Raw genomic sequence first — 14,812 nt, 5'->3', positions numbered from 1 at the left:
AACATGGATTAAATTATATCACGCTATTATCAAACCTATATTACTATATGGGAGTGAAATTTGGGCACCAGTATTAAAATTTGAAAATTGGAATAAAAGTTTAATTGAACGAACACAATTAGAATTTGCTAAAAACATATTACATATTCACAGAAACACGTCTAACATTGCCTGCAGGGCTGAACTGGGTTTATACCCACTAAATTTGGAGATTCAGAAACGAGCTGTTCAGTTCTGGCTGCACCTGTATCAGTCGGATCCCCAGTCTATCCAATATAAAGCCCTTCTGGCTAATGAAAAACCTACAGTGTCTCATCCTCTAAACACACTGGTATCTGAGCTACTGGAAAAAACACAAACCGAACCCGTCCCCAAACAAAACCTTCACAAACAAATTGACAAAACATTAAAATATAACTATGATGAAAAACTGAAAACTGAACTCAACCTCCAGACTAAACTTAAATGTTATTCGGCCCTAAATAGAACCACACAGTTGGCAAATTATTTATCATTAAAACAATTAAAAGAAAAGCACATTCTTTCTAAATATCGCCTCTGTGATCATGACCTAGAAATAGAAAAAGGCAGACATAAAAAATCCTGGACTCCTAAGGAAAAGAGAATATGTCAACAGTGTGACACAAAGCAAATAGAGGATGAGACACACTTCCTTCTGTTCTGCCCCAAATACACCACGACTAGAGAAATATTTTTCCCCCAATTTGAAACATTGATCAGTTCATTTTTTAATTTAAATGACTCAGAAAAACTTTACCATATACTCGGAGAGGACGAATTGACGTTTGAACTGGCTGCAAAATATGTATACACCCTACACACCATAAGAAATGGTTAATGTAAATTTGTGTCTTATTTAAATAATTTAAACTTTTTACTATTATTATTATTTTATTTATCAAATGTATTTTTTTTTTCTTTTTTGTGTGTCATTATATCTTATCTGTATTACTATTAATTATTATTTTCAATGGTTTTAATATGTTTCATATTTGAAATGCTTTGGCAATACTGTATTTAATGTCATGCCAATAAAGCAACTTGAACTGATAATGAGCCTTCATGATTAAATAGCCAGTGAAATCAGGTGGTCGGTGTTGATTTCGTTGTCATTTAAACACTTCAGCACAGCCTCTGGTCTTTCAGTGGTATAAATTTGATCATTTCTTCTTGCGGCACATCAGAGTTCACATACCTGCATAAAAGCGCGTTGAATATCGCTCGCATCACAGGCAATTGAGTATGCTGACAGTGAATTAATGTCCTTGGTTTGCTGATCGGTGATGTTACCTGCCATGTTAATAGCCCTTTCCTTCACTGTCTTAGCGGAGAGAGGTATATCTTTAATTTTTTGTATTATCTAGGTTTTGTTTTTGAAGTCTGCAAATAGGTGTTTTAATATGTTGATGAATGACTCCTTCATGTAGTCACCATCTGTGAATGGTTTTCCATGCTTTATTTTCTCCCGGTTTGTTTACAACAGCCACCTGCCCGGCATCCCGTCCTGCTGATAGAAACCTGTGTCGCAGGCTATGACGCAAATCTTCGTTGACAGAAATGTTGAAATTAAATATTAATTCTACACACTTTTACAGCATTTGAAAACGTTAAAAATGTTTGTCCTCCTATAGATGTCATATTAAAACAAAAATATATACTAACCTTCCCCATCTTTTTGAACATTTTTGAAAAAACTTCGGAGAGCCACAAGGGCAGCGCTAAAGAGCCGCATGCGGCTCTAGACCCGCGGGTTGCTGACCCCTGGTCTAAGATTATAAATAAAAGAGTTTTTGGAATATCAAGTGAACTTGAAAATGAATAATGCATCGCACATTGAGTGAGATGTCTGACTAGGGCTTTTGAGTAGATGGTAAGTGTTAGGATTGGTTAATAATCCATCTCTTGTGCATTTTTCTCTTCTAGCATAACATTTGTTGGTGAATTATAAACAATATGATCAGGAATACAGTCAGTATTATTAGCCTCCTGTTCATTTATTTCTTTTTCAAGTAGTTCCCAAATGATGTTTAACAGAGCAAGGAATATTTCACAGTATTTGCTATGATATTTTTTTTGTCTGGAGAAAGTCTTTGTTTATTTTGGCTAGAATAAAAGCAGTTTTTCTTTCAAACCATTTTAAGGTCAATATTTTTAGGCCCTTTAAGCAATATTTGTTTGTGATTGTCTACAGAACAAACCACTGTTATACAATAACTTTCCTAATTAATTACCCTAATTAACCCTTTAAATGTCACTTTAAGCTGTATGGAAGTAGTCAAAATAGTCAGATATTATGTGCTGTCATCATGGCAAAGATAAAATAAATCAGTTATTAGAAATAAGTCATTAAAACTATCATATTTAGAAATCTGTTAAGGAAATCTGCTCTCCGTTAACCACTTAAACTCTGCTGCTATTTGAGGATTTCCGCCTGGATTTTGCCCACCCCAATTTAAAAGCTTACCAAATCCACATGCAGAGGTGTAAAGGCAAAAATTTGGTATCATTTTAAAATAAAGCCTTTGAATTTTCATAAAACAATATTGAAAGTGTTTAAAATAACTGTATATGTCATCTGTGTTATAATAAACACCTAAAAAAAGAGGCGCTTTTTGTATTTTTTTTTTATAAACTCAAATTTGAAAGTGTACCTTTTAGGTTGTGTTTGGTCTAGCGTGCTGTAATTAATGTTGGTGGTTTCTGCACATGTCTGTAATCATAGGAAAAAAGAAACACGTCTCCACCATATTCTATGCAAAAGTTTTTGTATTCCAACTAATGAGAGGTGCTGTACAAGCCACAGGGAGCGATCATTGTTTTCATATTTCACTATTCTTTTGTTTGATCAAACATAATTCACTGTGTTTGGAGCACGTCAGACATATAAAAGGATTACTTATGAACATCACCTCAAAAACAGAGGAGAATGGCCCTGAAGTGCACAGCATAAGGTAAGAGATGACAGCTGTCTGTGCTATCTGGGGCTGCTTATTGATCATGAATGTATTGTTTACATTTCTGCGCCATGGAAACACCGCGATTCATTCAACAACTGTTTGGCATATGAATATAATTCAGTACAAAGAATGCTAGAACTGTAGGAGCACCGGCAAGAGCTTTCATTTGAGCTATAACTTGTGCATGTGTCATATAATAAAATATGAAAATGAACCAATGTTCAATACCCAGCTCAGGTATCCAAAATACTGTGTATTTAAGTGTAAAAAAACTTTTATACAGTAGAATAAAAACTAAAGTGATGCATATGTGCATAAAATATAGATTCTACACTTTCTAACGACACCACTTACGGGGGTTTGGTGCAACGCTAGTTCTTTAAATCTGAAAGCGAAAGTCGATGACGTCAGAGTTTAAGTGGTTAAACAGAAATTAGAAGAAATAATATGCAGGAGGGCTAATAATACTGTGTGTTTTATTTAATAGAGTTTGTTAGTTGTCATGCTGTCTCTAAAGCTGCAACACACACCTGTCCGCAGGCGATGTAAATAGCAGTCACGATGTTTGCAGCATGAGCGTTGAATCCCCCGATACTTCCAGCCATCGCTGAGCCCACCAGATTCTTACTGATGTTTAGCTCCACCAGAGCGGCTGTGCTGCTCTTCAACACCTGCAAACAGCATTACATTATAGCAATACATCACTTTAATCCAGAAGAACAATGAGCCCTTTTCACATCTGTGAGTTTCTCAGCAGCAGAACTTGTCATATTTGGTAAACTCAGAGCGCAGTGAATGGGGGAGTACAACTAATTATTATTTTACACTCCTATTAGCTGAACCAATGACAGAAAAACTCCATGATGGTGTTATCAAGACTTTCAGAAAGAGGAAAACAATAGTGCAAGACTGATAATGGCAGATAGAGGAGAGAATAGTGTCAGATTTACTGTCATGCCTTGCATAAGCAGTAATTCGTCCTTTTGTAATTAATGCAAAGATGATCTACTACATAGATAAATACATATAAATGTTCATATGTCATAATAAATCAAAATATTAAAAACTTCCAAGGATTTAAGATGCTGATGAGCGTTAAACACGTCATTACAGTCATGTGAAAAGGATCCATCAATGTAAAACATGTTGATTATTGTTTTCTGGCGCCCCCTAGAGGCAGTTTCTGACCTCTTTGACCACTCGTGCCGGTATGACGGCTTCACACACTGTGGATTTGCCTCTGCCGTGGATCCAGTTGACAGCAGCTGGTTTTTTATCAGTGCAGTAGTTTCCACTGACGGCTAACAGGCGCATGTCAGGATAACGCTCCTGAAGTCTGCCGAGAGCCTGCTCTGTTCCCTGCACACACAAAACAACAGAACTGATTAGAGTTATATCAAGTAGAGCGGCGCAGTTTATCATTTCAGCATCAATATTGCAATATGTGAATCTGCAATAGTCACATCGCAGGATCTGCAATGTCATGTTGGGATTAATATAACATCACCTACTCGAATTGGTTCTGACTGTGAAAGATTTTCATTTTAATGCGTTTAAGATAATTTGGTCACAAGAAATTATTAACAGGGCATCTGCAGATTTCTAAAAGTTGTTTTGATAACTTTTTAATAACACACAATTAAATTTAAGACCAATTTTACAGTATGGGATTTACAACAAAAAAAAGACCATACTTGACTTAATTATACATATAATACATATATTATTATTACTAATACTAATAGCAATAACAAAAATCAGTTCCCCCAAACTGCATTTACAACAATAACATAACATAATTTTATAATGCCAAAACCATTTGCCTATTATTAAATTAAATATAACAATATTCTATATGTATATTCCAGTCCTGGTGGATCGGTGCATCTCCAGTTCTTCATTTGTTAATGTACAGGTTGATGCAGTTGTAATAAGCTACCATAGAGTGAAATCCCCAGCAAACGTTCATCACGTAAACAAAGTCCCTGTGAGCATGTAAAGACTATAGATGGGCTTTGGTTCTGTGTGATGATACCCAAAGAGATTTAAGCAAATTTTAAAATGGAAACAAAATCTTCTTTACATGGTCTGTTTGATTGCATTTTTAAGAGCTCTAAAACATGGATTTAAGACATTTTATGACTAATTAACCCTTCACTAAGCCCCGTCCTCCTAAGTTACTGTTATTACACCAGTCAAGCTTTCATGCCTGGCTCGTCTATTACAATATGTATGTGCCGGTGTCAGACATAACTGAATCAAAATTGAAGCTAGGTTAGCCTAGCCGCCTCTCACGCTGACCATTCAACAGCTCAGTTCATGCACAGCAGGAGAGGTGACATTTAAAAATAATCTAATAATATGTAGTTAAACCATAATTTCCCACTTTTTTTGCCAACAAAAAATGATACTAAATATAAAAACAGACACTAACCCACTATAACATCATCTAAAATGTTAAATCTCCAATGACTAAATCTCCAAAAGACAGACGAATTGTAGCTCTTAAAGGGACATGAGGGTTTAAAATGATTGAAAAACAGCTGCGGGTGAAGTATATTGATCACAAGTGCTCAGTTTGTAATTACGTGTCTGTTGCGTTCTGTTGAAATGTAATCCAAATATTTGTAGCTTGAAACAGATAAATATATTACTTGATTGTGCTGCTTTTTCGGCCCCCCACATGGCTTGATCCACGCTGGCATTTCTCCCGTTGGGTTTTAGGTTTTGGAAAAGGAAAATTCCTCCACTCTGTCCAAACTTTTAGAATATCAGATTTGAACAATCCATATGCATGCTTGGGGTTGTTTCCCTCGCTTGACAGACCTCCTGTGCCTATTTACTGTTGCTAAGCCATGATTGGTCAATGGTGGTTTCTGAAAGTGGCTTAGCGAATGGCCAATTAAGGCCATATTTTTCTACTATAAGGTCCATGGACAACCTGCATAATGTTAGCTACTTTAACAAAGATGAATTGTGTTTAATTATACAATGAAGACTATACAGCGTTTATTTACATTTGATTGTTGCATTTCTAAACCTAAATTAGTGCATCTCTAATTGTGTTGTATTATTTTGTTTAATTGTAGCACTTTTTTTTTTTACATGTTCAAAATAAAGTCTAAATATTGGCAATATATTGATATAGGCATCAGTGTATTAATATAACACTGACTGTATACTGTAGGAAAAATATAAACCCAGCTCTGCTACCTTTGACAGCATGTTCATGCCCATGGCGTCTCCGGTCTGAGACTGAAAGCGGATGTACAGATTCCTCCCAGCCAAACTGACCTGCAGCCGGTCCAGACGTGCAAACCTGAAACACACATACACACACGGTTATTTCAGAGCTGGAGTTTCAAGAACTCGAGCAGTGCTATATAAGGTTGACCTCTGACCTGCTTGTGTGATCGAAGGCCTGTTTGATCTCTGTAAACCCCTTTGAACTCTCCAACCAGCCCTTAACCTCTGCAGCGCGACACGCAGATGGCATCTGAACCACCGGCCCGCGAGTCATTCCATCCGCAAGAACGCGACTGCTCACACCGCCCGATAACTGCACGCACAAACAAACACACACACCACAGTCAGGCAGAAGCATTTAGAGGAAGAGTAGAGAAAGACAAAAAAACTAACAAATGTGCAAAAAAAAAAAAAGTAAATAAAAAATGAAAAAATTGTCTGGCCAAACCAAACCAAAAAAAAAAAAAAAAAAAGTGCAAAAATACTAAAATATTTTTTTAAATGTAGGAAAAAAAGTTTAAAAAAAAGGTCAAAACAAAAAGAATGTTGATTTAAGCCAACAAATAATAAAAACAGAATTGACAAAATAATCAAATAATCAAGTAAAAAAGCATAGAATAAATTATCAAAATATCTAACAAAAAAATTTATTGTAAATAATTAAGAGAAAAATGGAAACAGAACAAGTAAACAAATAAATTAATAACAAACAGTAACCAAAATGAAAAATCCAAAAACACTGAACAAAAGAATAAATTAACAATAAAATAATGAAAAAAAAAATGGAAAAAATTCAAAATGCACAACAAAAGTGCCAAGAAAATTATAAATTAATTTGCTAAATATAAAATTAAACAAAATATAAATGTACAAATAAAATAAGAAAATGAATTAAAATAACAAAAGAAATTCAATATTTAATCAACGCAGGAATACAAACGTAAAGGAATGAACTAAACTGAGCACAAATCAATAATAAACTAAACCGAGAACAGATAAAGGAATGAAAATGAATGTACACACAAACTAAATTGAGAGCAGATTAATAATCAAATGTTCGACTCACTGTGACGGCTCTGCATCCTCGGTTAGTGCTGGCCACTAAACAGCCTTCAGTTGTTGCCATAGGAACATGGAATTCTTTCCCGTCCAATAGAAGCGGTCCGGCCACACCCACTGGCACAGGCACATAGCCAATCACATTCTCACAGTTGCTCCCAACCACCTGAGAACAAGAAAACCGCATTAAAGCTCCACATCCTCACACAAATCCACTGACTAGGCCAGCCGTAAACAGTACCTTTGAGTAATCGTAGTGTTTGTAAGGCAGATTCTCAAGAGCTGAAGAGTCCGGGAGTTTGCCAGAGAGCATTTCCCTGCGTATGGCCACACCTCGCTCTGGACTCTCCATCACTGCTTCCAGACGGTATCCCAGAATGCCTCTGGACTCCACTAACGCCATCACCTCAGCATTGCTCAGGAATCCAGCACCTCTCTGTGGAGAACAGAAAGCAGGGTTCACACTTTAAACCAAATTCACTGACTGAAAAGCTGAATTTCTATGAATATATGTTGGTGTGTTGTCACACTACGTTTAGACAAAGCTGGACTGGAAGTTGAGATTTAATTACCTTACTTAAATCAAGGGGCTTGGCAATCTTTTGGATTAGATTACAAAATTAATACAACATTGATTAATACATAAAATAATAACACGTTTTCGTTAATCACGCACTCTCACTTTCCTTCCACAGAGGAACGAACCACCAACTACTCTGGCATATGTTTTATGCAGGGGACGCCCTTACAAACGTATTTACACCAATTTACATGTTTTAAAATAAATGACTAAAGGGTTACAGATGCAAAAAAAACGCAAATAGTAAATGAAATTGAAAAAGTAAATAGCTCGCAGTCGCAAGCTAATGTTAATTACATACATTTTGACCATTTATACCAACTAAAGACGCCAGTGCACTTTAAACCAAATCTAAAAAAGAACAGAAATTATCTGATTTCAAACAAAATCCAGCCAAAACCAAGTTCTTTTTGAACTTGTTTTGGTAGTTCAAATTAGCCCACCAAAGTAAATGTTTCGGGGTAGTTTGTTTTGGTCCTAAACACCGTTGAGCTATGCAATTGGTGGTTTTGTTCTGGAGCTCTGCCTTTTTAAATGTGTTTCAGAATCAAACAGGAGGAAAATATCTAGGGGTGTCGAAATTAATTGTTTCTTCGATGCACCGCGATGCAGACATGGACAATTCAGTATCGGATCAGTAATATTTTTTTCAGTTTATTCACGACAATTTGCTTTTGTATAATATTGTTGGTATTATTATTATTAATTATATGCATATTTATATTTGTCATATTAAAAACAAGCTTATATTTGTCCACCTGTCAAGTTTTGGACTATATGGAGCATAAGGACATGTTTGGATATAACTCAGTTTTTTGACCACACTTCGTTATTATTGTTCATTTATTCGTTGGAAATTAGAACAGAATTTAGAAATATTTTTGAAACAAATCTTTGCGCTTAACAAACTAAATTAATAATGTAGGGTGATGGATGCCTTGTATGTACATCACCGTTTCCTTATCCACGAAAGAGAGAAAAAGAAAGTGAAAGTAAAAGCTGATTGGAGGAGGCTTATTCTTTATCTTCGCGCTGCAGATGGTTTGTTTAACTGTTTTCTTGCTAGTGAAGCGTTCAGTTGTTACACTTACAAAGTCTGCCAAGTAAATAGCAAATGTGCTATGGCATGACGCAACTTACTCTTAAGCTGTGGTCACACTGAACTTTTCTCCCCATAGAGTTCCATTCATACGCACTTGATCGCGTCAGACCGGAAACGCAAGGTCGTACGTCAAGTTTCCCAGATCAGTGCATTGGAAAGTTCAAGCTTGGTGAACTCTGATCTGCGAAATCGCATCACTTGACTGCGTGAGACCAATTGAGGAACAAAACATGACCTCTCTGGACAGAAATTTGAAATATGGACCAATCTCTTGCTTTTTTAATGTTTAATCATCTTGTTTAATCTCGCACCTCTTCGCAAACTCAAACTCTAGAGTGTAGCTTTAAAGGGAATGGGAGAAGAGACTCTGATTGGATTATTCTCAAAATACACCCATAACTCATTAAGAGAATAAGCACAACCCTGTTAGACCATGCGCCACAGTTCAGAGCGTAATTTTCCATCTCAAAATAGCAAAATTGGATTTAGACATGCCCTTAATGCTTTTGCGCCCTGAACTTTAGACTTTGCGCCTAGATCGTTAAAATAGAGCCCTAAGAGTTTCACACTCCAGGTGAAAAGCACAACTGCATCACGCCACATCTGATAAAGCTCTAAACATTGCTCCATTCAGTGTCTGTTCACGACAAATATAAAGCAATGTGACATGCCGCTGTGTTGTTTGTCTGATATTTATGAAACCGTTCTTCTCTTTCAGATGCATTAAGGCTTGTGCGATGTGTTTTCGCAAGACGGTTGTTGTTTTTAGACACATTTAAAACCCTGCCTCTTGCAGCTCACGAATGTGTTCGAAAACTGTATACAGTCAATTATTTTTGCCTCAAATGAAGAATGAAAAAAAAAACTTAGTTTGAAGTATACTGGAGCTAAATCTTTGACATTCCATGACCTTGATAAAAAATATATCAAATTCCCCTTTCTATGTCTGGAGTTGACATTTTAAATTTCACGATGTTCCATGTCTCATCAAAAGCCCTGAGAAAGAGTTCATTAAATGCCCAAAAAGCCTTTAAAATCACTAATAGTGCATGCTTGATGATTACTTACTTTGGGGTCTTTAAGAATCGCGAGGCACTCCTGCACAGGACGGCACTGGATCTTGTCTCTTTCTTCATCTTCAGGATTTCCAATACTGAATGACCGATCAGGTGCTTCCCTTTCACTTTTATTCTCATGGACTCCTTTTATGGCTTTGGGCGGGGCTGAATCCCTCTGACAGCGCTCCTCTCCTCCTCTTCTATTGATCAGGGAGCAGTTGGGCGTGGCCACTGTTGTTTTGATTGACAGGGAGGACTCTGTTTCAGCCTGCTCGAAAAACACATACTTGGCCGCCAATAAGAGGGCGAGGGAGAGCGTGATGACCTGCTCCAAATCCACACTGAAATCACAAATTGGATTATTACAAAATGGACAAATGAAAAGAAACAAGGGCAGCACAATACATCAATAAATCATTATTACAACTAGAATAGTAATATCCTAATTGCAGATGATTTGTAATAGTTTTTTTTAATGATAATAGAATACAGTAGACATGTACATGTGTACACCAAATATCAATTACATACACTGTCAATGGAAAAAGGGTACAAAGGAAGAGTAAGAAAGAAAATAACAATAAAGAATATCAATGAGACATTTTCAATTACAGTATATAAATTTAAGTCATCACAAAATGACATATAAATGACTTATTTTTAGATAATGAATTTGTTTTTAAGTAATGACTAATTGACTGGTATTGGTAACAATGGTTTGGTATTGGTCAATGTACATTTGGGGATTTAGATGATTTACAATTGTGTCACAAACATTTGTGTGCTGCATGCATAGGTTGTTTATCCAGATTTGACCAATCAGATGGTGCCTTGCTATCTTTATCCTCGCCCCCCTCAATAGGTGCTGTTTTGCTATTGGCTAAATGTGAAATAAACACTAATGGCAGGAGTCAAGATAGGAAAATGATAACAATCATTCAGAATATTTGCAGTAGTTTGCACTGATACCTATTGTTTTGAAGTCTAAATGTTGGACCTTGATTATTTAACCTGAATGAGGTTTAATTAGAATGGCTTGAAGGGCATCCACCACATTCTGATGTGAATGATGTGATGGTGATGGTGAATAAGTGAGATTTAATTAGATTACAAAAATATCTATTACCTGCTTATTATAGTAATTGCATAAATAAATAAAACAAATAACATAAATATTGTGCAGCCCTAATGCTGTGTTCACACCAGAGGTGGAACCCGCGGATAAATTGTGATATTTGCGCGTAAATTGCCGCGTGAACATTTGAGTTTACTCGCTTCATTCGCGCGTCAAATCCGCTTCATTCGCGCGTCAAATCCGCTTCATTCGCGCGTCAAATCCGCTTCATTCGCGCGTCAAATCCGCTTCATTCGCGCGTCAAATCCGCTTCATTCGCGCGTCAAATCCGCTTCATTCGCGCGTCAAATCCACTTCATTCGCGATTCAAATCCGCTTCAAAACAGACGCGGATTCGCGTGATGGGCAGGGCTTCTGTCTGCCCGGTGACTCTAGCTTCATAGCTAAATGGCTAACATGTATTTTATGAAGAAAATGACAGTGTTTATCTGCTATATGAAGGTCGAAAAACAGCGTCGATATGTTTAGGGTCGTGTCTGAGTCCACTAGATTCTTTCAGAGGTGCATCCAGCTCTGAGCTCATAAACTCCTCCAGAAACTGAACCTGGATGACGGAGGCTTTCAGCGGTGCCTCTGACTGAGCCAAGCCCAGTTTGATGACTTGTTGTCGGTGTCGCCTAGAGGATTTCCCCCGGGACACCATCAACAGGTTCTACGTCACAATCATGCCCCCACAAGAGCAAGCTTCTGATTGGTTAACGCGGCGCAAATGTCCACTGAAGTTCAGATTTTCGAACGAGCGATTTGCGCGAAACGCGCACAAAATGCTCAATTCGTGTCGCGCCATTCGCGCGTATTGGGCCATTCGCCCAATTTGCGTCATTCGAGCCACGCTATTCGCACGTATCGCGCCGCAGGATGTCTATTCGCGCGTTTGCATTGACTTAACATGTAAACCACTCTGGCTTGACGCGTGTTCCGCGTCTGGTGTGAACGCAGCATTATAGGAAAATCTTTCGTGTGTTTCTGTGCTCATACCTGGACATGGATCTGTCGGACTCCATGTTGGATGTGGGCAGAACCACGTCTGAACTGCTGATGTTGTGTGCTGGAGATTCAGTCTTGAGTCGACTGTGAGCATGAACCAAAGCCAGAACTAAAGACTGAAGCAAACACAAAGCACAGCAATCAGAAACACTCCATAAATACAAGACACCTATATCATTTTAATAAATCATATGCATGAAGGCCTAAAAAGGATCTGAGAGGCTAAATTTATTAGAGCAAAAAGAGTAATGCAGTGAAATATTGATACAATTCAAAGCTTTCTATTCTTATATATTTTAATATGCAAGAAAGCTCATTTTCCAGAATCATTACTTCAGTCCTCATCATCGTTCTACAGTTATTCTAATATGCTGATTTTCTACTCATGAAAACCTTTCTTAGAATTATGAATATTGTGCTTCTTCATCTTGTAATGGACACTGTGATGATCTAGGACTTTAAAAGTGAAGTCTATTCATATTATGCTCTATGATCATATTATGCTCTTATCATTAATTCTGTGGTGTTGCAAAGTACACAGTTTACTAATAATATCATTATTTTCATCATTTGGATGAGCTCAATCTTACACTAGGATGGAAAGTGAATAATAGAATGGAGGGAAAGCTGCATGCTTGAAAGTACAATGTTAATGTTTAGCATTTTATTTAGCCATATTTTTTGTTGGGCATGTGATCATTAGTTTCTGAAAAGTGTTTTATGCGTCACAAATATTTATTTTATGTTTTTCTTAGTTACATTTTTTAACAATTTCCCTGAACTTTTAAATAAAGAAAAATGATCACCTATGAATGAGAATTATACATTCACACACACGCACGCACGCACGCACGCACGCACGCACACACACACACACACACACACACACACAAAATGTAGTATAGAAATCGTCCTTTCCATGTGGTCTGTATATTATTAACAATCTATTAACTGACTGACTTTACAGAAAAGGTACTATATCAGGATATATATGATGTATACCTTTTCTACACACTGTTAATTAATAATTAATATATACTGACCACATGGAGAGGACCATTTATTTTTCACATAATTAAATTTACGTTAGATTTTTGTCCTATTACATTCATCATTGAATTTAATTGTTCAGGAATTTTTTAAATGATAGAAAGTTAAAAACAGCATTTACCTGAAACATTATTTACATTAGCCATGTTTAATGCATCATTGTTAAATAATGTCTTTTCATTGCTGACCCCAAAAATTAAGAACCGTAGAGTACAACAAAATATGACTAAAATAAACAAGAGATTTTTCCCAGTACTGGGTTGCAGCTGGAAGGGCATCCGCTGCGTAAAACAAATGCCAGAATAGTTGTCAGTTCATTCTACTGTGGAGAAACCTGATAAATAAGGGACTAAGCCGAAGGAAAATGAATGAATGAATAAACATGAGATTATTTTGTTCAGTAAAGCTGATGTTTTTATACTCTCACCATGATCATTTTGACTCTCTGAGTGACGGGGTTTGGTTTGTTTCCCTCTTCTTCCTCCAGAACCCGAGCAAAGTGACTGAGCTGCCAGATGGGACGTCCCTCACGGCTCTCACGAGACAGCTGGAGGACACAGAGTAAGTGAATATCATTAAAGTTGACTCACTGATGGGTTTATGTGTGAGATGTACAGTTTTTAATTCTGTACAGTCAGAATTATTTGCCCTCCTCTATATTTTTTCTAGAATTTCTCTTTAACGGAGAGCAGATATTTTCAACACATTTCTAAACATAATAGCTTTAATAACTCATTTCAAATAGCTGATTTGTTTTATCTTTGCCATGATGGCAGTAAATAATATTAGACTAGATATTCTTCAAGATACTAGTATTCAGTGACATTTAAAGGCTAAACTAGGTTAATAAGGGTAAAGTTATGGCAATTAGGCAAGTCATTGTATAAAATTAAGAACTGCTTTTATTCTAGCTGAAATAAAACAAATAAGACTTTCTCCAGAAGAAAAAATATTATAGGAAATACTGTGAAAAATTCCTGAATCTGTTAAACATCATTTGGGAAATATTTGAAAAAGAAACAAAATTCAGAGCAGGGTGAATAATTCAACTGTAGATCATCTTAATCAACAAACAAAGCACACTGACCTCCAACACCAGCGACACACAGGCCGGGAAAAACGTCATGAACACAAAGTAATTGGCCAGAACCGACATGCAGCCGAAACAGCACATGATCTCCAACTGACGCACACCTGGAGTCACACAGAGAGTAGAGTTTAACACGCTTTTAACACTTGCAGCCATTTTTAAAGGGCAGTTCACTCAAAAATTCTGTCATCATTCTGTCATTTATCACTTGTTCCAAATCTGTTTGAGTTTCTCTCTTCTGTTGAACACAAACCAAGATATTCTGAAGAATAATGGGGAAAAACAGCCATTCACTTGTTAACATTATGGATGTCATTGGCTGCTTATTTCCAGCATTCTTCATATTATCTTATTTTGTGTTCAACGGAAAGAATTTTCCTCTTTTCATTTTTGGATGAACTATTCCACAAACCACTGAATATTCATAATGAATTTTACAGTCATTAATAAATAGTGAATTAATTTATTTGACAGGTATTTAATAAAGACTGTGAATGAATTGTTTATGTAAAATTTAAATGCAATTT

General features: G+C 36.5%; 2 protein-coding genes and 1 long non-coding RNA gene across 7 annotated transcripts in view; 1 reads left to right on the top strand and 2 right to left on the bottom strand.

Annotated features, from left to right (window-relative positions):
- Window positions 1-14,812, bottom strand: part of LOC147838686 (uncharacterized) — a 1,589,207-nt gene that overhangs the window by 648,391 nt on the left and 926,004 nt on the right. The gene's annotated exons all lie outside the window — the stretch shown is intronic.
- Window positions 1-14,812, top strand: part of cert1b (ceramide transporter 1b) — a 355,936-nt gene that overhangs the window by 109,425 nt on the left and 231,699 nt on the right. The window lies entirely within an intron of this gene.
- Window positions 1-14,812, bottom strand: part of hmgcrb (3-hydroxy-3-methylglutaryl-CoA reductase b) — a 33,556-nt gene that overhangs the window by 11,400 nt on the left and 7,344 nt on the right. For 2 of the 4 annotated variants that reach the window (NM_001014292.3, XM_087299646.1), the window contains 10 exon segments: window positions 3,509-3,649; window positions 4,167-4,337; window positions 6,192-6,297; window positions 6,380-6,537; window positions 7,291-7,449; window positions 7,525-7,719; window positions 10,034-10,364; window positions 12,137-12,261; window positions 13,623-13,742; window positions 14,283-14,389. In NM_001014292.3, the coding sequence (NP_001014314.2) occupies window positions 3,509-3,649; window positions 4,167-4,337; window positions 6,192-6,297; window positions 6,380-6,537; window positions 7,291-7,449; window positions 7,525-7,719; window positions 10,034-10,364; window positions 12,137-12,261; window positions 13,623-13,742; window positions 14,283-14,389 (1,613 nt within the window). 4 annotated transcript variants of the gene reach the window in all.

This window comes from Danio rerio, chromosome 21 (assembly GCF_052040795.2).
Source record: "Danio rerio strain M-AB ecotype USA chromosome 21, GRCz13ab, whole genome shotgun sequence".
Taxonomy (NCBI): Eukaryota; Metazoa; Chordata; class Actinopteri; order Cypriniformes; family Danionidae; genus Danio; species Danio rerio.
The sequence above is the reverse complement of the archived record's forward strand: the minus strand, read 5'-3'. Positions and strand labels throughout refer to the sequence as shown.